This window comes from Lasiosphaeria miniovina (assembly GCF_030549165.1).
Source record: "Lasiosphaeria miniovina strain SMH2392-1A chromosome Unknown B0T26scaffold_3, whole genome shotgun sequence".
NCBI classification, from domain to species: domain Eukaryota; kingdom Fungi; phylum Ascomycota; class Sordariomycetes; order Sordariales; family Lasiosphaeriaceae; genus Lasiosphaeria; species Lasiosphaeria miniovina.
The window spans coordinates 193376-211734 of NW_026848222.1; the positions used below are offsets into that span (position 1 = coordinate 193376).

The window sequence follows — 18359 nt, forward strand, 5'->3', positions numbered from 1 at the left end:
ACACCGCTTTCTGGCCATCGCCATGCCCTGGAAATATGATGAGTGTGGCTTGTCATCTCGCTCAGCTGGCTTTGGCCGCCGGTGCTGGTGGCCGGAGGGCTAGTGTCGAAATCATTTACGAAGCTTGCACATGTCTTGAAATATGGATGCCCCTTTTGTTTCCTGTCCTATTTCAATTTTCTCCTTCCGATTGTTGCCATTTCAATCTAATATCTGCCCCTTGTATCCGGGTTAGGGTTAACTGTGCTTTCACACCACTGCGAGACCCCACCTCGAAAGGCTTATCTTATCGGCCACTCAACAGGTCACCTAAAATTCCATGTGCCACCACCTGTGGTTAGCGAACAATCGCGACCCTGGCATCCCAGTGACTGCGAAGTGAATCCCCATCCTTTGGGCGTTGCGCTAGATACCGATACCGGGAAGCATTATATATTATATACAACTCCCGCCACGAAGCACAATATCTCCAGTGGTGCGCGGCGAGCCTGTCCGAAGCATTGGTTGTCACTAGCCTCTGGCTCTGCGATTTGGCGCCCGTCGCGCCCTTCCAAGCTCGACGCGACGCCGCCCGGCTAGCCATCTAGCCACAATCAACCCCCCCGCGACCGAGAGGAGTGCTCTTCACCCGAACCGCAACCCCCCGAGATGGCGCCGCAGTCAGGCAGACCGCCAGGGCCGGCGAACAATGACCAAACCTCCGACGACGGAACCCCGATTGGGCCGCCGTCGGGGCTGTCCTCGATCCCCACCCAGTACATTTCCGAACAGAGCCTCCGACAAATGCTCAAGAGTATTGCCTACGACGAAGCGCGCGAAGACACATACCGCCTCAAGGGTGTCCAGTTAATAGACAGCGTTCGGGGAAGCCTACATTTGTATGTGGCAACCTCATTCCGGCCTGCCCGTGCATTGGCAGCCCACTGACGCTCCTTTCTCTAGGCCCGTGAAGACATTTGACACTGCGGCGGTTTACTACCACAAATTTCGCATACGATTCCCTAGTTCGGAATACAACTACGAGGATGTCGCCTTGGCGTCCTTGTTCGTTGCTTGCAAGGTCGAGGATACCATCAAGAAGTCCAAAGAGATTCTCTGCGCCGCCCACAACCTGCGGCAGCCCCACGACAACAAGACAGCGGATGATAAGGTGTGCATGTATGGCAGCATTGGCAGAAGATGTATGCTAACTCGCGACTCTAGGCATTTGAGTCTCCGTCCAGATTCACTGTTGGGCTAGAACGCCACATCCTCGAGACGATAGGGTTTGACTTCCGAGTACAATACCCGCAGAAACTCTTGATAAAAATGGTGAGGTCCATGTTCTCGCCGCGCGGCAACGAGGGAACAGAAGATGGGCAAAATTTCCTCCGCGTGGCGTACGACATGTCCATCGATGTCTACAAGACATTTGCTCCCATCAAGCAGTCCACCTTTACTCTTGTCTTGGCCATCCTCGAGCTCACTGCCCTCTTCACCGGCAAAGGCTCCGAGGCCGTCAACCGGTTCAAGGGATCGCAGTGGCACTCAAGTAAAGCCTCAATTCTGGAAACGATGCTGGATCTTCTGAACCTGTACACCCAGTTTCCCAGGTCTACCAAGGTTGGCGCCAGGTTCAATTTGAACAAGCTGATGGACGTTAAGATCGACCTCAACAAGATGGTGTCAAAAGAAGGGAACCAGCGATACTACCCTTGGTGCGACCGATGTGCGCAGGACGCGTTGGAAGCAAATCCAGTCACACCAGGCTCGGCTACGTCACCAGCGACTAATAATTCCTTGTCGGGCAGCAGCACAGTGAAGCGGAAGGTTACGGCCAGTGAAGGGACTCTGCGTTTTGTCTTTGACGCCGAGCTGGCGCGCAAAGAGCGAGACTTGATTGCAGAATACCACAATAACGAGTACGAAGAATACGAGGTCCAGGTGGAGGAGCCGATCCGGGAGACCGAGTCTCGCCACTCGAGCCGCAGCAGCCATAACCACTCGCACCGGAACCACGGCAGCCACAACAGCCACAATGACAACCACGGATGGTCGCCCTACCAGCGCAGCCGACACGGGAGCCATCAAAGCGACCGTCCCAAGGGCCGCAAGACCTATGCCTACTATTGAGCTTATATTGTGCGTCTAGTGCCGCGTCGGTGGGCCTTTTATGTTTACAGGACCTCGGAGTTTCGGGCGGGCCGTGATACCCAGTGCAACTTCGCTTAGTGCTGTCAATACAACTCTCTCTCAGCATTCCCCATTTCCCAATCACGGGCTTGCAGAACTATCCTTGGTGGTGCCACCTGAAACAGCTTTTGCCGATAACCCGGCTCCGTGTCTCTGTGCGAGAAGATGCAATACCTAATATTGGATACGTGACTAGTTCCACTGTCTATGTTCAGCTTGCTCACTGGGTGTCGAGACGGAAAGCTCAACCCCTCTCTTCTTGAATGAGGCAACGAGCTCGGAAATCAGCTCTTCTACATCAGTTTTCCACACAAAGCGCATATCGCCAAAGATCGGAGATGTGACTCTGGTCGCTCTCAGCGTCTTTAGCCGAGTATCGCATTCGGCCAAGAGGGTAGTCAACATCTGAGCCATGAATATCTCGGGTCCAAGGTCATTGACAAGGGGCGGGTAATAGTCGTGACCGGCTACGCACCAGAAGTCAATGATGTGGATGGTGACGAGTGACTCCGGGAGCAAGCCCATGTCGAAAGCCCTCTCGGGTGTTTGCCGACCGAAAAGAAAGGGGGACTCTGCGACCAAGTGTTTAAGTCGTTTCATCTTCCCCAGGACCAAGAATAGTTCACCCCCGACATCTTGGAGCTCCCAGGTTTCTCCTGGAGGGCTGGTAATGTGTAGCACCTCGAGAGTGTCGGCCAGCGCAGCCATGCCGGCCGTAAAGTGTGCATCTACGACCGGCAGCGGGAACATCATCCGGGTTCCGAATAATTCGGCGTAAAGGGCCGTAAGCTGAGGGAAGATGGCGGCCATATAATGTATCGTCTCGTTGGGTTCGGAGGCGGAACGGAGGACAATCTGTTTAACCCTGTTGTTGGTTATCTTGGGGTGGCTCCGCCAGGGCATTCCGCCCCTGACCTCGATACTCTCCAGCAACGGGCAGTTGAACAGCAGCGGCCACAATGTACGAAATAAATGCCCGCGATTCAAGGAATGTCTTCTGAAGCAATCGATAGACGCGCTTCGCAGATTTCCCAAGAATCGGTATGGCAGGGGCGCCTGCGGATTGTGCAGAAGGTCCTGGGCACAAAGCCATTCGGATTCGCCGAAGGCTGAAAATACGAACTCAACTCTGGGAGTAAGCGCCAGCAAGGCTCCAGCAATGTATCCTGAACCTCTTAAATACTCGGTCCCTAAGTGCCGGCCCAGAATCTTGTCCCCGTCGCCATTGTCTTGAATATTCTCGCCCGGCCAGTCGGGATGTTCTCGCAACAGTTCTGACATCCACGTATCGCCCGCCAGCAGCGCTGCCATTGCTGTCGCAGCCGTGGACTTCAGCGGTGGGTGTCTCCCGTCCGTAACGGCACTGTATAGCATTGTCCTCCTGGCTCTGCGCGTTCTGCCGGCCTAGACAACCCCGCGAACAAACGGCCGCGGCAGCGGAACCGTCGCCAGTGTGCGGAACAGGCAGAGCAGCTGCCTGCGGTTCTTGGCTACGGCCACCCTGTACAGAAGCAGCGTAGCAATGCGGTTGAAGTGCCGGCTCGTCCGGCAGACGCGGGCGAGCGTCCAGCTGCCCTCCCTGTACGGCTCCGTGAGCTACGGCCGATCGGCGCTTGGCCAGGTGTAGGCGACGGGAGCGACGGTGGTCACGGTCCCGGCAGGCACGTACTGCTCAAACACCGCTGCCTGTAGCTCCACCGGGAGCGACAGAAAGCGGAAGCCCGACATGGCGAACGAGCTGTAGCGACGAGACGGCTCTGGGTTTGGGACTAAATCTACTTTAATGCGCGGAGAGCTTGATGCTGGAAGTCTAGATTTGAAGATGGATGGGTCTCTTTTGCCTGGTGCGTTTCCATGTGTGAACATACTGTACTTGTACTTTAGGCACACCACTCGGAATTGCCCAGGCAGTTCTGTCCGGCGGATGGGTGTCATGCACGCTAGACTGACTCCGATGCAAAGACACCGCAGCGATTGGTTGGTTTTATGCTGGCTGCGCTTTTTATGGACATCCATTGTTTCCAAACGCATCAAAATTAGATGCGACTAGTGAGCTTCATCGAGGGATTCTCAAGCAAATCTGAGAATGAATTCAGGGGGTCTTTAACAGACTCTACATCCAAGTTCAGAGAAGTGCAAACTAGGTCTTGCATAAGAGGTTTGCTGAAAGGGCTAAGACAGATGGGGCACTATGCATCCCAAACAACGAGATATGAAAGAGAGGATGAAGATTGTACAACGGAGGGTATTAGAGCACGACAGGGTCCGTTACTGATCGGTCTCTGTTGTTTCAATCAATCAGATCCGACACCGGAGTAGGTAATCTCTTTGACTTGTTGAGAGTTGGCGGCCTGGGACGTTCACTGTTTGATGAAGGTATGTTGTTGGTCAGTTTCCAAATGAAGCGGCCATGACACTGGTCCACCAGATCGTGCTTGAAGATGAATTACAAAGACAACGCATAATCAGTAGCGCACATATATATATCGTCATTCAATGTAATTACAGGTTCACAATTAAGCCGTAAGATTGATTGTCAGCCCAAAGACCGGGCCGCAGAGTGAAAGAGTTAATCATCTCGACGGCAACCCCCCAAGCCACAAATTACAATTACCCAACTCTCTGAGTTCAAGTACCATAGACCCGAATTTTAGAACCCCCAGCAGAGTCTTTGAGGCTACATCTTGGTAGGCCTAGATTCAATGCTTTTATCCAACGGCTCGAGAATGTCGAAAGACTGTTAACTAACTGCGAACTTCTCACCACGACCAGGGCCGTCACTACCTAGACCCCTGATACAGCCAAGAATACCCTATCAAAGGCATGTTGGAAACTATTTCGTCCAAAGTCACTATTGTTTCACCTTGACTCGAACTCGGGGGAAACCGCCGCGTAGGACCCTAACCCTAATTTAGAGTTTCGGCTGTCTTGCGATTTTGTGCGACATTTCTCTCTCAACTCCCGACTGCTAGTGTTTGTTGGTTGGGATCTGGTCGCTTTCAACTTTCCAGGCCTGCCATTAAACCTACGACCTGCACCAATCTCTCGAGTTTTGAGTACCCGCCAGCCTTCTTTCTTGCGTTGTTATATCCACGGCGGTTCTCAGAATAGAATTAATTGCTAGATTCACAACCGGAAATTCAACAGTCACTCAACGTTTCCTTGACAATGACCATCAACGCCCCCTCGGAGGCAGCCGCGCCGGCGGTGACAGTGGCCGCGCATCTACAGGCAGCCCTTCCGCAGGACGGCAGCCGGTCCGAGCTCGTCGCCTCGGTCATCCCGTCGCTGCTCGAGTGCGTGGCCGACATCTCGCGCGCCCTGCGCGGCGCCCAACACGTGTCGCGCGTCGGCACCGCCAACACCTTTGGCGACGACCAGCTGAACGTCGACGTCGTCGCCGAGGGCCTCGTACGCGCCGCCCTCGCGAGGTGTCCATCCGTATGGACTGCCAGCAGCGAGGAGGACCCCGTCGAGCGTGCCGTGAGGCCGCCAGCCGAGCAGAGTTCCGAGCTGGCGGAGCAGTACACGGTCGCCTTTGACCCACTCGACGGCAGCTCTATTATCGCGCCGAACTGGTATGTCCTGTTTATCTTTTTTTTTCCAGCGAAGGTTCATTTGCCAGCTCTTCGGCGCTGTTTCAGAGTCTAAATCTTTTGATTACCCAAGCCAGCAACTGGAGAGAGTTGTCTGGAATATTCATCTCAAGTTTCTGAAACAGAACAGGAATCTAACACGTATCTATGCAGGACTGTGGGCACCATTTTGGGCATCTGGGACGGCAAGTCGGCGCTGGGTCAAGCGCCCGCCACAAAGCAGGTCGCTGCAGTACTCGGCGTGTACGGACCGCGCACGACGGCCATCGTGGCGCTGCGAGTCAAGGGCACGAAGCCGTCATGCTTCGAAGTCGGCCTGACGGGCGAGTCGTCATGGGAGCTGGTCCGGCCCAGCGTGTTGCTGCCGGCGGGCCGCATGGACGTCGCCATGGCGGCGGCGTCGGCGACCAAGGTCAAGTATTTTTCACCAGCCAATCTGCGCGCGGCGTCCGAGGACGAGAACTACCGCGGGCTCGTCGAGCACTACATCCGCCAGCGCTACACGCTGCGCTACAGCGGCGGGCTCGTGCCTGACGTTGTCCACGCCCTCTCCAAGGGCAACGGCGTCTACCTGTCGCCCGTCGCGCCGGGGAGCAAGGCCAAGCTGCGCCGCCTGTACGAGCTGTGCCCCCTCGCCCTCATCGTCGAATGCGCCGGCGGCCGCGCCCTCGACGCTTCGACGGCCTGGGATACCCTGCACGTGCCAGTCATGAACTGCAACGAGACGGCCGGGCTCGTCTGCGGCACCGACGTCGAGGTCGAGCTGGCCATCAAGACCCTCCTCATCGGGAGGGTCGGATTTAAAGTGGACGTTCCGCCAAAGGTCGTAGCAGACGGTTCTCCTCTAGAAGTTCTGCTGAGTCGCCAGCAGGGATGATGACTGAGCGTTGCTGCTGGCGGTGAATTTCACGCTTGTCGAGATCAGAGATCCCCATGTAGCATGTTACCAGGCAGGGGCGTAGCCTCAGGTCATGTTCGTATGAGAATCACGATTCCTTAATTACCTTACCTTGTGCTTATTCTAGACCTAGATGGCGGGACTCGGCTGGCTTTGTGTCTAGATTTACACATTGGTATTCGCTCTGCTTTGGGCCGCTGAAATGTCTATATCGATGATTTTGTTACTGATGAAGTTCTGTGCTTCTCATCTTCAAGAACGAAAGTATAATCGTCAACCACGTCTAAAGACCGGAAGATAGATACTGGGATACCACTAGGCAAGGCGTTCCTCTTCCGTTTACAGATCCATATCTTGGCCGGGGTCATCACAAACCAAGCAATTCCCCAACAGATCCCTGTCCCGGTTGCGACGTGGAGCAATGAACGCGGCGCCAATACGACACAAGGAACAGCTAGCATATTTATTCCACTAATCCGTCCCCAAGACGAGGGCCGCCAAGGCCACAGATGACCCCATATAGTGCAGACACAATTAATCCGCCACATAGCGCAGGATATATTTTCCAGGGCCCAGTTTCTCTCGCCTCATTTAGCGTGGCCATATGCACACTTCTCTCGCAAGCGGTAGTACCAGACAAGGCAATATAGGGAAGACTTTAGCCACACGACGATGTCCACCACCGCGGCCGTCTAATAAGGCTAAATACAAGCAACCTACCCCAGACTATCCCCCCGAATAGTGCCCGTGCCAGACCTACCTTAGCTGGTCGGAAAGAAACCCGTGGGGAAGACATTGCGGAAGGGAAGGAACGGAAATTCTGTATACCTATATTAGTCTGCAGGTGCAACACTGCAGCTGCGGGCATTCCCTGGAAATGCCGTCCGCCTCGGTAGATGATTCTTGGCTCGGGCGTATAAAGATGCTGTGGCGCCCAAGGTGTTGACTGCGTACCGGGTTCCTGCAGCCTGAGGAGATACAATATTGCCCCTTTTCTTTCGCCCCTTTTTTCTCTCGTCCCCGGTACTCGGATCGGTGGTTGCGGCTGCGGTAGGCAGGGGATCGCCCGGACAGCTACGTCAGTGTGTTGGCCTAGTTGTAGATAATACGGTGCGGGACAAAGAGCTGTCGACTTCGGAGAGCTGTGCCCCTTTTCTTAGAAGAGAAAGGAAATGGCGTCGGCAAGAACGCACCCTCTCAGAGGTCTCGCCGTGGCCCTGCTGCTGTCACTATCATGCCTGGCACTAAGCACGGGCGCAAGGTCCATCGACACAACAGTACCTGCCGCTGACATCGCGAAGCGCGCAGACCCCTCCCTGGCGGGCTACCTGGGCGTCTTCTTCCTCGGCGCGGACCCGTACGTGTACTTCTACCTCAGCAGCGGCAACGACCCGGTCGCGTTCAAGGCGCTCAACCGCGGCGCGCCCGTCATGCGGCCGACCAAGGGCACCGGCGGCGTGCGCGACCCGTCCATCATCGCCGGCAGCGGCGCCGACGCGGGCAAGAAGTGGTACATTATCGGGACCGACTTGAATATTGGCAAGGTAACCAGGTTGTCTTGTGGGGTTTTGGTTAGGAAGGAGGGAGAGGGTCTTGTGATATTGTGACCTATTAACTAACACACGCGCGTGGCAGACAACGTGGGACGCGTCGCAGCGGACGGGGTCCAAGGGCATCTTTGTGTGGGAGAGCACGGATCTGCTAACGTGGACCAACGAGCGGCTGGTCACGGTTGAGGACAGCACTGCCGGCATGGTGTGGGCGCCCGACGCCATCTGGGATCCCGCCAAGGGTGAGTTCCGATCATCCCGCACCACGTAGACTAGCAGCCTGGCAGTGCTAACCCATGCACACAAAAAACAGAACAGTACCTCGTCCACTGGGCATCCAAGTTCGTACGTGTCTCCGGCCGCTACCCAAAGCCACGCCCAGAGACTAACACCCCCTCCCGTCCCAGTACCCAACCTCCGACACGCGCCACACGGGCTCGCCGTCCAACATCCGCATCCGGTACGCGCACACGCGGGACTTTGTCACCTTCACCACACCGCAGACCCTGATCGACAAGGCGCTGACGGACGTGATTGACCTGTCGATCCTCCAAATCAACGCCACATCATACGTGCGCTTCCTCAAGGACGAGAGCAAGAAGAACGTGTTCGCCGAGGTGTCATCCTCAGGACTGTTCGGGGCGTGGACGCGGCCGGGCGGGTCCGGCGCGTACATCGCCAGCGGCGTCGAGGGCCCCGCAGCGTTTTGGGACAACGAGGTCCCCGGCAAGGCGCACTTGCTACTGGACTTTTACGGCGGGGATGGGTACCGGCCGTATGAGAGCACGGTGCCGGGGAGCAATAGCGCGTGGACGGCGAGTAGTCGCTCTGCGTTCCCGGCGAACCTGCGCCACGGCAGCGTGCTGCCCGTCACGCAGCCGCTGTACGACGCGCTGAGGGCTAAGTGGGCGTGAGGTTTAGGCCTGAGGATGTGCTGCATGAAACGGTAAAATAAGGAACCAAGTCAAGTCAAGTGGAGACGGATAGTGTGTTCAAAATTGTTTTTTGTATATATATTCCAAACATGCGTTGCCTTGTGGCTGTTGACGCAAATATAACCAAATTAAAAAGGGGCGCGCCAATATCACAGCCCCCGCCGACCCCTTTTGTCTAACGCCATGCAATTTCATTCAAAGCTCGCCAAAAAAAAAAAAGAAAAGATGACCCAAAAAGAGAAAAGTAGGAAAACACCTCGACGCCAGACATGATAGCCATACCATTATTGCTCGCTCGTTCCCCATTACCGGCCCAAACTAGACATTACACCGGGTGGTCCAAATACCTAGACAAAGCCACCCCAGCTCACGGCTGGCTGACCCAGACAATCTCGGGGCCGGCAACGGTGACGCCGGGCACGTCCTTCATGGCGACGTCCTTTTTGCTAACAACAGCAATCCAGACGTGGCCGTACAGGTCAGCCGGGACGGTGGTGGTCTTGTCGGCGGCGAGCGGGGTGAACTCGAGGTCGCCCCAGGCGCCCATCCAGGCGACCCACTTGTCGCCGGAGGCGGAGCTGTCGAAGGAGACGGTAATGGCCGTGGTGCGCGACTGGTCGGGCGTCACCTGTTTGTCGGTGACGGTCAGGGCCGGGTAGGGCGAGCCGGGCATGCCCGAGATCTTGGTCGGGCAGTTGGGGTCCGACACGTAGTTGGTAATGACGTAGCTCCACGCGAGCTGGACGGGCATGACGGCCTCGCGCGGCGCGGCGGCGGCCAGGTGGTTCTGCATCATGTTGATGACAGCGGTCATGCGGCCCTTAGAGCCGATAGTCGAGGCTAGCGGCGCTAGCAGGTACGAGTCGGACAGCGGTACCTGGGTGATGCCGTCAATTAGCGCGCCGATCGCGAGGAGATTCAGCTTGAGGGCGGCGGCTAGGAAGTCGTCGACGCTGGTCGTCGGCAGCTTGAAAGAGCACTGGTTTCCCAGCGGCTTCTTGAAGTGCGTCAGGCAGTCGGAGGTGGTGCTGCGCTGCACGAGCGTCTGCGCCGCCATGCTGCCGAGCGTGTTCACGATGGCGCGGGGGTACACGCTTGACCACGAGCCGTTGTCGAGCCGGCTGTGCATCTCGAACAGGAGGTTCGCCTGCACGTCCTCGATGAAGAGCAGGAACGCCAAGAGCGCCACCGACGTGTCCGTGATGGAAGAGCCCCAGCCGTAGTTGCTGGGCTGGCTGCCGCCGGCCATGCCGTAGTAGTAGGGGTCTATCGGTGTTCCCGGCGCAGGCACTGAGGCATTGCCAGCGGCAGGGTTGGCAGGCGGGGGAATGGTGGCATCTTGGAGCGAGTTTCCGTTAAAGCTGGTAATGACGGTCCCGTTGACGGTGATAGTGCCGCCCAGGGGAGCCTGGGGGGGAATGGTGCTTGGGGGAGCAGTGGCAGCCTTGGCAATGTAGGCCTCGAGGGTCTTGGCGCCAGATGTAGCGCTACAGTTTGCGTGTCAGTACTTGGGTTTGAGGAGAGACGCTTGTACAAGACTTACGCGTTGATGCTGCCAACCATGCCCTTTTGGCAGTGGGTTCCGACAATCTGGCCGCAGTAGAACCAGATTGGGTTGGTGTCGGGAACGACGATGTCAAAGGTGACGCCCGACGGAGAGACAGCCGTGGGGATGAAACCGCTGCTGAAGCCCTTGTCAAGAGGCTGGCACGGGCTGTCGAAGCTGGACTGGGTGACGGTGTGGTTCTTGGGGTTGTAGCTGAACTCGATCACAGTCCGCGGCGGGGCCGTGATGTTGTTCGGCGAGTATGTCAGGGTCCCGTTGAAGCCAACGATGACGCTCAGCTTGCGCAGTCCGCCGACGGGGAGTCCATCAGGGGGTGAGCCGCTGGGAGTGGACGCCTTGAGGGCAAGATCGCTGAATGCTTGGAACGTGTTTGTGCCCGAGGTTGGTCTGCTTGCGTGTTAGTGGATTTGTCTGTCTGTCTGTCTGTCTGTCTGTCTGTCTGTCTGTCTGTCTGTCTGTCTCGACTATTAACTCACGCATTGATGGCGTGCACCATGCCTTTCTGGCAATGGTCGCCGTTGGTTTGCCCGCAGTAGGCCCATATGGGCTTGGTGTCGTTGATGGTGATGGTGAAGGTTGTGGGCGAGGCGCTGCCGTCGGTGGCGGGATTCGGAGTGAAGGCCGAGAAGAAGCCGCCGCCAGCCAGAGGCTGGCAGGGCTGGGCAAAGCTCGACTGGGTTACCGAGTGGTTCTTTGCAAAGAAGGAATATGTCACCGTGTCGCCCGGCGCAGCGCTCAACGTCGGAGGGTCAAACACCAGCTTTGCGTCTTTGCCGACTGTGACCTGGTGGTTGACTCCGGCGTAAGCAGCAACCGCCGCCGCCAGAAGCGGCAGCGAGAGCAGCGAGGGCGCTATCGAGAAGCGCATCTTGCCTTGCTCCTCTAGCTCGAGTTTGTGATGGGATGGAAGGAGGCTTTGGTGTTGTCTTGAAGTGTCAATAACACAAACACACGTTGGAGTCTTGGAAGAGCTATCCGTAAAGAGGTGGGTAACCAAGAGATAAAAAAAAAAAGGTAGCTTTAGAGCTTGGGGGCGGTCATTTTTAATAAGGATCAGGATCGCGGGCATGGGCCGTCAGCAAGTAGCAAAACATTCATAGGTCCATACGGTTACAGTACGTACATGCGCAGTACATACAGGACGGGATCGTCCCTCTGGTGCCGGCGGTGTCGTGTGTTTCCGTGGCTGGATTGGATGGATGCAAGTCAAAGTCGGCCAAGACCCAAGGGTACCCCTGCAACCTGGGACTAGTGCGCGTCGACCGACAAACAAAGTTACAGGGGGGTGACTGCTATTTCGGGCTGGCCAATCCGCTAGGCCATCGGCCTGCCACACGCCCGCTCCCGGATCGCGGGAGAAAAGCGTTCCCCTTCCATCCAAAGTGGCTGAGCGGCCGTTGTTCTCAACCCGTACCGTACAAGCGACCGCCTCCCGCACAAGTTCTCGACTGCGCGAGTGGTGGCTGCCGATCCTGCGCCTTGGCATCTAATGTCCTGACCTTTATTTTAGCGTATTTTGTTCCCAATACTGTCAAAGTAGGGCCGCTAACTCTGAACGGCAGCCAGCAAGCCAGTCCAGGCCCATCTCACAGCGACCCTCTCTGAAGTGTCTCAGCCTCACGGATCGAGAGTCCCCGCAAACTGACGGCGCCACCACGGCGACCAAAGATTTTGACGGGCCGAGCGACTTGGGGATGCCGAGCCAGACCAGACCTCCCGCTTTGGTGACCGCACCTCCCTACCGGTCAGTCAGAGTTCGTATCGTTGAAACACGCCCGAGTCCCGAACGGAATGTCGGTCGGGCAGCTGACAAGCTCAACTACCTTTCTCTCTAGTTGTCTAGCCCCCACGGAACCTTGATACAAAAGTTCTCCCGGGGCCGCCTGTCGCGGGTTTTCGCCAGTCAGAGTCAGAGCCAGACAGCGCATCCATGTCCGTCTTCGTCTTGTTGCCTGCCTGTGGCATAACTCGCAGACTAAGATTAGTATGACCATGATTATAATTATCATTACTGTGAAGGGCCAACGGTGAAATTTCCCTGCTTATCCGCCTCCGCCGCCGCTAGCGGGTAAGCGCTTGACCACAATAGCACAATGCAACGCTTTAGCCGCGCCCTGTTTTGTCCCTCCCAGTCCCAGACAGACCCAACCCAACCTCCACCCATCGCCAAGTTCCAACCCGGCAGTGTTTGGGGCGCCCACCCACTGTTGGAGCACTCGGCGCTGCACTGCAACCGTACAACGAGCGTTGGGCACGCGTGCCACACGGCTGCATGTGTAGGAAGTAAAGTGCACACGGCTAGTCCATGCTTACTTACATGCAATACATATTACAGTATTGTACCATGATGACACCCTGCTGCTGGTGGATGCCCTACACACTGGCGGCCTGTCATCGCCTGCCGTGGCCTGCCGTGGCCTCTGCCTGTCCCAGACCCAAACTCCCCGGCTCAGTTAAATTTCCCTCTTGCCGGGAGTCACGTCTTCCGTGGTCTTCAGCCCCCTTCCCTCCCCTACCCTCCCCTCCCCTATCTTCCCTGAGGACCCTGGCAGGCAGTACATACTTAGTATAGACGTCGCCCTCCACAGGCCCTTATCCCGACTGACGGTATATCCCTGCGACGCTCGTACTGACCCGTACTGGCAGCAGCTCGCTCAAATACCCCACACTGCCCAATCGTCGTGACAAGGGCTGGTCTGTCCGTCCCATCCGCTCTCTTTCTTCTTTAGGCCTTTAATTTCTCGGCCTCGAATATAACCTGTCGAGAAAGCGCGCTCCCGTCTCCGGAAACATCATAGACCTCGCGAGTTCCTTTGCTTTCTGTTGTTTCCCTTCAGGTTTCTCTGTCTGGTCCCCTATCCCGTCGCAAACATGGCGCGCTTCCCCCTGCTCAACTTCCTGCCCGCTGTCTTCTCTCTCTTCTCCTTCGCCTTGATCCTCGTCGTGCTTCTTGCCGGAGTGAACAACACATTATCGAATGTCTTCTTCCTCAAGGTCAGTTGTTCCACCGTGCGCCGGCAAAGTATCTGGCGAACCCCTACTAACTGAAGCCCCCAGACCGACACAACCAATCTCAAAGTGCCCCCAAAGCTCGGGAACTCGACCTTCCTCGCCGGCCTCTCGGCGGTCTCGGGCACCGACTTCGTAGGCCAAGACGCCACCGCAGCCTCCCTCGGGCTCGCCAACACGTACACGATCGGCGTGCTGGCCGTGTGCGGGCACTTCGCAGACGGCTCCGTGTCGTGCTCGCGGCCGCAGTTCAACTTCTGGTTCAACCCGGCGACAGACCTGCGGCTCGACAGCACGTCGCTGCAGGGGAACTACCCGCCGGGCTACCTGAGCGCCATCTCGGACTACTCGCGGCTTAACCGGTTCCTGCCGGGCGCCTACGTGACATCTGCGCTCTTCGTGTGGGCCGCATCGCTCGCGGCCTGCTGCTCGGCGGCCCTGGCCGCCGTCGTCAGCGTCATCGCCACGGTGGTGCTGCTCGCCGCCAGCATCGGCGGCATCGTCATCTTCAAGCACCTCAACGACGCCATCAACGGCAACTTCGCCGCCTCGGGCCTCAGCAGCTCCCTTGGCAGCATCCCCACCGCCCTCAGCTTCGTCGCCTTCGCCTTCGCCCTGCTGAGCTCCATCGTCTACGTCATCCGCGCCCGCGACGAGAGCTCCGGCCGCGGCAGGCGGCGCGGCGGCGGCGGCGTCGAGGCTCGCAGCGTCGGCGGCCCCGAAAGCGGCTACGGCCCCGCTGGCCCCGCGACCGCCATCCCCGGCGAGAAGCCCTCCGGCGCTCGCGGCCTGTTGAGCCGCCTGCCGCTCGTCGGCGGCATGGGGCAGCAGCGCTACACGCAGATCGAGAAGCAGCAGGACGCCGCCTCTCAAAAGGAGCCCATGCTCGCCGCCGCCGGCGGGTCTCCTGATGGCATCCGCCCCAAGCGCCTCGAGGAGGACTGGGCGGCGCCCGATGACTTCTCTGCCAATAACAATAGCAACAACGGCAGCGGCCAGCCCGGTGCCCGCTCCGCGGCCCCGCCCGGTATCCCTTTTCTCAGCCTCGGCGGCAACAAGCCCGTCAAGGACCTGAACACGGCGTACGAGCCGTACAGCAGCACCACGACGGGTACGGCGCAATAGGGTGAAGCATGGTAGTTGGTTGGTGTGGTTAATGGCATGGTCGGGTTTCTTCCTGTGGTGTTTTTGTTGTCTTTCTTTTTATTGTTAGGTATTCTGACTTGGGGGCTTGGGCGGCGGCGGCGTTTTGGCTCTCCCTACAGTCCGCGATGGCGGCGCGAGCGTTGTTTTAATACCATTTTAAAGGGGGAAAATATATAAATAACTAAACAATAACTCTTTCGGTACCGTTTAACGGTTTGACTTTGCGCAGTGCCGCGGCATATGTTTAGTTGTGCTCATAATGGCTTTTACGTGGCGATGGGTATAAGCCATCTCACTTTGTTGGTGGATTTACACGCTGAAAGTCGCTGCTAGAGTAGACGGAGGAAAATATATAAGCAAATAATCGCGGAAACTTGAAGAGGTTTTTGGTGCAGTAATGCTTTTGCTTCACTCCAGGTTGTTGCCATGGTAGCTTCGCATTTGCAGGTTGTTGTGAACGGGTTACGTTCCCGGTAATTTCTCCAGAGCTTTATAGGCATATCATATACCGAACCCTATTTACTTCCAAGCGCTGGTGGAGATATTGCGTAACACTATGTCTATAGACTAAAGTACATGCTGTCATAATCCAAAAGCTCACATAACCAATTCCAGGCGGCTTCGTCCGTCGAACGCACCATCCAGTCCCAACAGTTGACCTCGGGCCACTCGTCCTCCTTGCATCTCTCCATCTCCCACGGGTCTCGCAACGTGCTCCGCCAGCCTAGGGTGGGGGGCGCGTCAATGTGCCACTCTACCTCAGATCTCGGAAAGCGCGCCACCTCCCTGAATCTGTCCTTCCTTGCCACCTGCTGCTGTTCCCATTCAGCCAGCTCGCCTTCATATCCCTCAGCCACGATCTCTCGACGCTCGGGCTGCACCGCCTCTGCCTCTTCCTGGCAGGCGTAGATGAAGTCGGCCAGATCGTGGTCCATGGAGCGAATGGGCAGGCCGAGCGCTCTTGGCAACCGGTAAGCGGCGCTCGGCGGCACGTCTCCCGCCAGCGTCAGCAAGGAGAGGTTCGGGAAGCCCCCTTCCTCGAGAAGATCCAGGAACCTGCTCGCCAAGGCAACGCAGTGCTGCTGCAGGTCCTTGAGATTGTTGTGGTCCCACTTTTCGCTTTCCTCGAAGCGCGGGATGTAGTCGGGATCAAACCGGTAGCATGTGTCGAAGACGATTTTCTGGTGCTGCAGCTGCAGGCAATGTTTCTTGAGAATCTCCAGCATACGGGGCCAGCCCCACGACTGCCACTCCCTCCCCTCTATCAGCTCTATATCACCGGGGTAGAATCCGGATCTCTCGGAGCATGACCACGGCGAGGGCGGGTACACGACGTCGTCCAGTCTCCGCCGGTTCGGGCAGTAGCAGTTGAACTGGATCTCGACCTCCTTCACGAGGTCCAGGTGCGTGTGGTACTTCAGCTTGTACAAGGCCGTCCTGGGCCGCAGCTCGAGAGTGCGGTACCGCCTCGGGCGCGCCTCGCGCCTGATCTGCCTGCAGGTTCGCAGCAGTCCGGCGCCGGCGTGCTCATGCTCGCGCCACGATACGAAACGCCTCTTGCTGAATGCCAGGTCGTAGATCTTGTCACGAATCTCCCGGGGGAAGTCCAGGAAGCCGATCTTTGGTTCCATCTTGACCTCGGGCTCAGGCTCGGGTTCCAATGTCATTGTCTCCAAAATCTCGTCTGACTTCCAGCGGTCGTCGTCCGGGTCGTAACGCCAGTTGTCGGTCTTGTCCCCGAGATCGGTGCGACGATGTACCCACAGGTTCCAGTTATACTCCTTAGGAAACGTGGGATTAACCAAGGTGGCGGATATGAGATCGTAAAAGTAGCCGTCAGAGACACCAGGTTGCACCTCAGGTTGTATTTTCCAAGAGAGCCCCTTTTCGAGATGGTACGCAAGTTCCTTGGGCACATTGGTGAGAATAATCTCCCTGCAGAAGGTATAAGAGAGGAGGAAGTCGGGCAGATATCCGAGTAATCCGTCCAGATATTCGCAGGAGCGCGACTCGTCTCGGCAACAGGAAATCAGTTGCACCCGAATGGTCTTCAAGTTGACCCTGTTCTTAAGCAAAAGTTCGAGCGCCAGTCCCCAGCCACGTGTCACCTCGTCCCACATGTTTTCGGCGTTGTCGCAGCTGCTCATGCCACCACATACGAACTCAAGTGAAAGGTCTCGAATATGGCGGATATGGGGGCCGGCCATGTTTTGTATATAGTTCCACTGAAAGTATGGATGGGAAATGACAACATCCCGGTAGATAGCAGCGGATGCCTCTTCATAAATACGCCACGAGACAAGGAGCAACTCTTGGTCGGTGCTGGACGCGATTCTATGTCTGCGCTCCAGGGCCTGCGGCCCGTATTCGGGAATCCATCACTTTCCCACGTAAAATATGCGTTCATCTCCACGGAAAAAATGGTGGTAGATTTTCTCCCGCACATTGTAGGGGAGGCCAAAAAAGGCCAACTTCCGCTGCTTCTCTGCCATAGCAGTCGCTGATGAAGGGGCCAGGAGCGCCAAAGTCTGTCCAACTTTCTCTGGTGCTGACTGGACGTCCATTTTCGTGGATTTGGAGGCCTCGGTTGTTATTAAGTACACTAATGGTTGTAGTGTATATAGACGCTTTATACTAACAGAATGTTAGACAGACTATGGATTAGGTTTAGATATGTGCAGGAAAATTGGGGTTCGAAATGGTAGTATAAAAGTATAGTACCTAGGTATCCGCAAAGAAAGATTGCTGAGTGAATGGAATTCCCGGAGTAGGTAGGTAGTCATATGCGGTAGCGACTGGCGACGCAATGATGCGGTTGGCGAGATTGCTTGCGCCGTGTGATGCTTGTGCCGTCTGATATGCGCTGCAGGAGGCAGGCTGAGCTAGAGACAAGTATGAGTCAAAGAATCAGAGTGTGCGCGGCAGCGGTCGAAGAATACCAAATAGCAAGCAAGGTTGTATGAGAGAGTAGAGAAAGGAGTAGAGGAGGGGAGTAGAGAAGTAGGAGTAGAGGGTAGAGGTGGTGGACGGTAAAGAAGTAAAAACGGTAGAAGTAGCGCAGAAGAGAAGTAAAATAAGTGAGCGAGGGGCAGACGTGGTAGGGGGGAGCAACGAGCCTGGAAGCCTGTGTGATATAGTCAGTTGCGTAACAGACTGGACGGAGGTCGAGGCCTATCTACTCAAATTTGCAGACGGAACGGAGAGGGAACTTACGTCTAGCGATAGGGCAATCCCCGTATTGGAAGACGTCAATGCGACAGGAATGGAGAAGGTAATGGATATACTCGATCGCCGAAGAGGGCTATGATGGGTAGGCCAGAAAGGTATCCGGCCTGTTGCTGGGGCCGCCAGACGATCTTATGGGGTCGTGACGTCGAGGAGAATTAGGTTGTAGGTTGAGAGTTGGAAGTTGAGAGTTGAGAGTTGAGGGTTGAGGGTTGAGGGTTGAGGGTTGAGAGTTGAGGGTTGAGGGTTGAAGGTTGCATA

The 18359-nt window shown here is 56.6% G+C and overlaps 9 protein-coding genes across 9 annotated transcripts; 4 read left to right on the top strand and 5 right to left on the bottom strand.

The window, feature by feature from the left end:
* Positions 1-648: 648 nt before the first annotated feature.
* B0T26DRAFT_641136 (uncharacterized protein) lies at positions 649-2112 on the top strand (the record flags this gene model as incomplete). The annotated part of the gene is made up of 3 exons (XM_060437300.1): positions 649-878; positions 943-1150; positions 1204-2112. 3 exons carry the CDS (start codon positions 649-651, stop codon positions 2110-2112), a joined length of 1347 nt encoding a protein of 448 aa, XP_060297544.1.
* Positions 2113-2238: 126 nt separating this feature from the next.
* Positions 2239-3657, bottom strand: B0T26DRAFT_188992 (uncharacterized protein). Its single transcript, XM_060433666.1, has one exon. It carries the CDS (start codon positions 3544-3546, stop codon positions 2365-2367), a length of 1182 nt encoding a protein of 393 aa, XP_060297545.1. The 5' UTR covers positions 3547-3657; the 3' UTR covers positions 2239-2364.
* B0T26DRAFT_749123 (uncharacterized protein) lies at positions 3577-3900 on the bottom strand (the record flags this gene model as incomplete). The annotated part of the gene is made up of 2 exons (XM_060445055.1): positions 3577-3751; positions 3842-3900. The coding sequence occupies 2 exons, from the start codon at positions 3898-3900 to the stop codon at positions 3577-3579; spliced, it is 234 nt and encodes a 77-aa protein (XP_060297546.1).
* Positions 3901-5139: 1239 nt separating this feature from the next.
* B0T26DRAFT_824569 (uncharacterized protein) lies at positions 5140-6923 on the top strand. Its single transcript, XM_060447423.1, has 2 exons — positions 5140-5750; positions 5922-6923. The coding sequence occupies exons 1-2, from the start codon at positions 5341-5343 to the stop codon at positions 6643-6645; spliced, it is 1134 nt and encodes a 377-aa protein (XP_060297547.1). The 5' UTR covers positions 5140-5340; the 3' UTR covers positions 6646-6923.
* An 845-nt stretch (positions 6924-7768) lies between these two features.
* B0T26DRAFT_769137 (glycosyl hydrolase) lies at positions 7769-9130 on the top strand (the record flags this gene model as incomplete). Its single annotated transcript, XM_060446515.1, has 4 exons — positions 7769-8210; positions 8302-8458; positions 8530-8561; positions 8624-9130. The coding sequence occupies exons 1-4, from the start codon at positions 7839-7841 to the stop codon at positions 9128-9130; spliced, it is 1068 nt and encodes a 355-aa protein (XP_060297548.1). The 5' UTR covers positions 7769-7838.
* A 388-nt stretch (positions 9131-9518) lies between these two features.
* Positions 9519-11586, bottom strand: B0T26DRAFT_673425 (uncharacterized protein; the record flags this gene model as incomplete). The annotated part of the gene is made up of 3 exons (XM_060439594.1): positions 9519-10638; positions 10695-11105; positions 11195-11586. 3 exons carry the CDS (start codon positions 11584-11586, stop codon positions 9519-9521), a joined length of 1923 nt encoding a protein of 640 aa, XP_060297549.1.
* An 807-nt stretch (positions 11587-12393) lies between these two features.
* B0T26DRAFT_189169 (uncharacterized protein) lies at positions 12394-12875 on the bottom strand. Its single transcript, XM_060433668.1, has one exon. The coding sequence runs from the start codon at positions 12725-12727 to the stop codon at positions 12464-12466; it is 264 nt and encodes an 87-aa protein (XP_060297550.1). The 5' UTR covers positions 12728-12875; the 3' UTR covers positions 12394-12463.
* Positions 12876-13589: 714 nt separating this feature from the next.
* Positions 13590-14852, top strand: B0T26DRAFT_749127 (SUR7/PalI family-domain-containing protein; the record flags this gene model as incomplete). Its single annotated transcript, XM_060445056.1, has 2 exons — positions 13590-13712; positions 13776-14852. The coding sequence occupies 2 exons, from the start codon at positions 13590-13592 to the stop codon at positions 14850-14852; spliced, it is 1200 nt and encodes a 399-aa protein (XP_060297551.1).
* Positions 14853-15392: 540 nt separating this feature from the next.
* Positions 15393-17080, bottom strand: B0T26DRAFT_673427 (uncharacterized protein; the record flags this gene model as incomplete). Its single annotated transcript, XM_060439595.1, has 2 exons — positions 15393-15433; positions 15475-17080. The coding sequence occupies 2 exons, from the start codon at positions 17078-17080 to the stop codon at positions 15393-15395; spliced, it is 1647 nt and encodes a 548-aa protein (XP_060297552.1).
* Between the last annotated feature and the right edge of the window lie 1279 nt (positions 17081-18359).

What these genes read in the sequence shown, in the direction of transcription:
- B0T26DRAFT_188992 (XM_060433666.1), bottom strand. Translation starts at nt 3,546, where the DNA reads ATGCTATACAGTGCCGTTACGGACGGGAGACACCCACCGCTGAAGTCC.
- B0T26DRAFT_824569 (XM_060447423.1), top strand. Translation starts at nt 5,341, where the DNA reads ATGACCATCAACGCCCCCTCGGAGGCAGCCGCGCCGGCGGTGACAGTG. An exon ending in TCTATTATCGCGCCGAACTG is followed by an intron (nt 5,751 to 5,921) that starts GTATGTCCTGTT and finishes GTATCTATGCAG; the next exon opens with GACTGTGGGCACCATTTTGG.
- B0T26DRAFT_189169 (XM_060433668.1), bottom strand. Translation starts at nt 12,727, where the DNA reads ATGATAATTATAATCATGGTCATACTAATCTTAGTCTGCGAGTTATGC.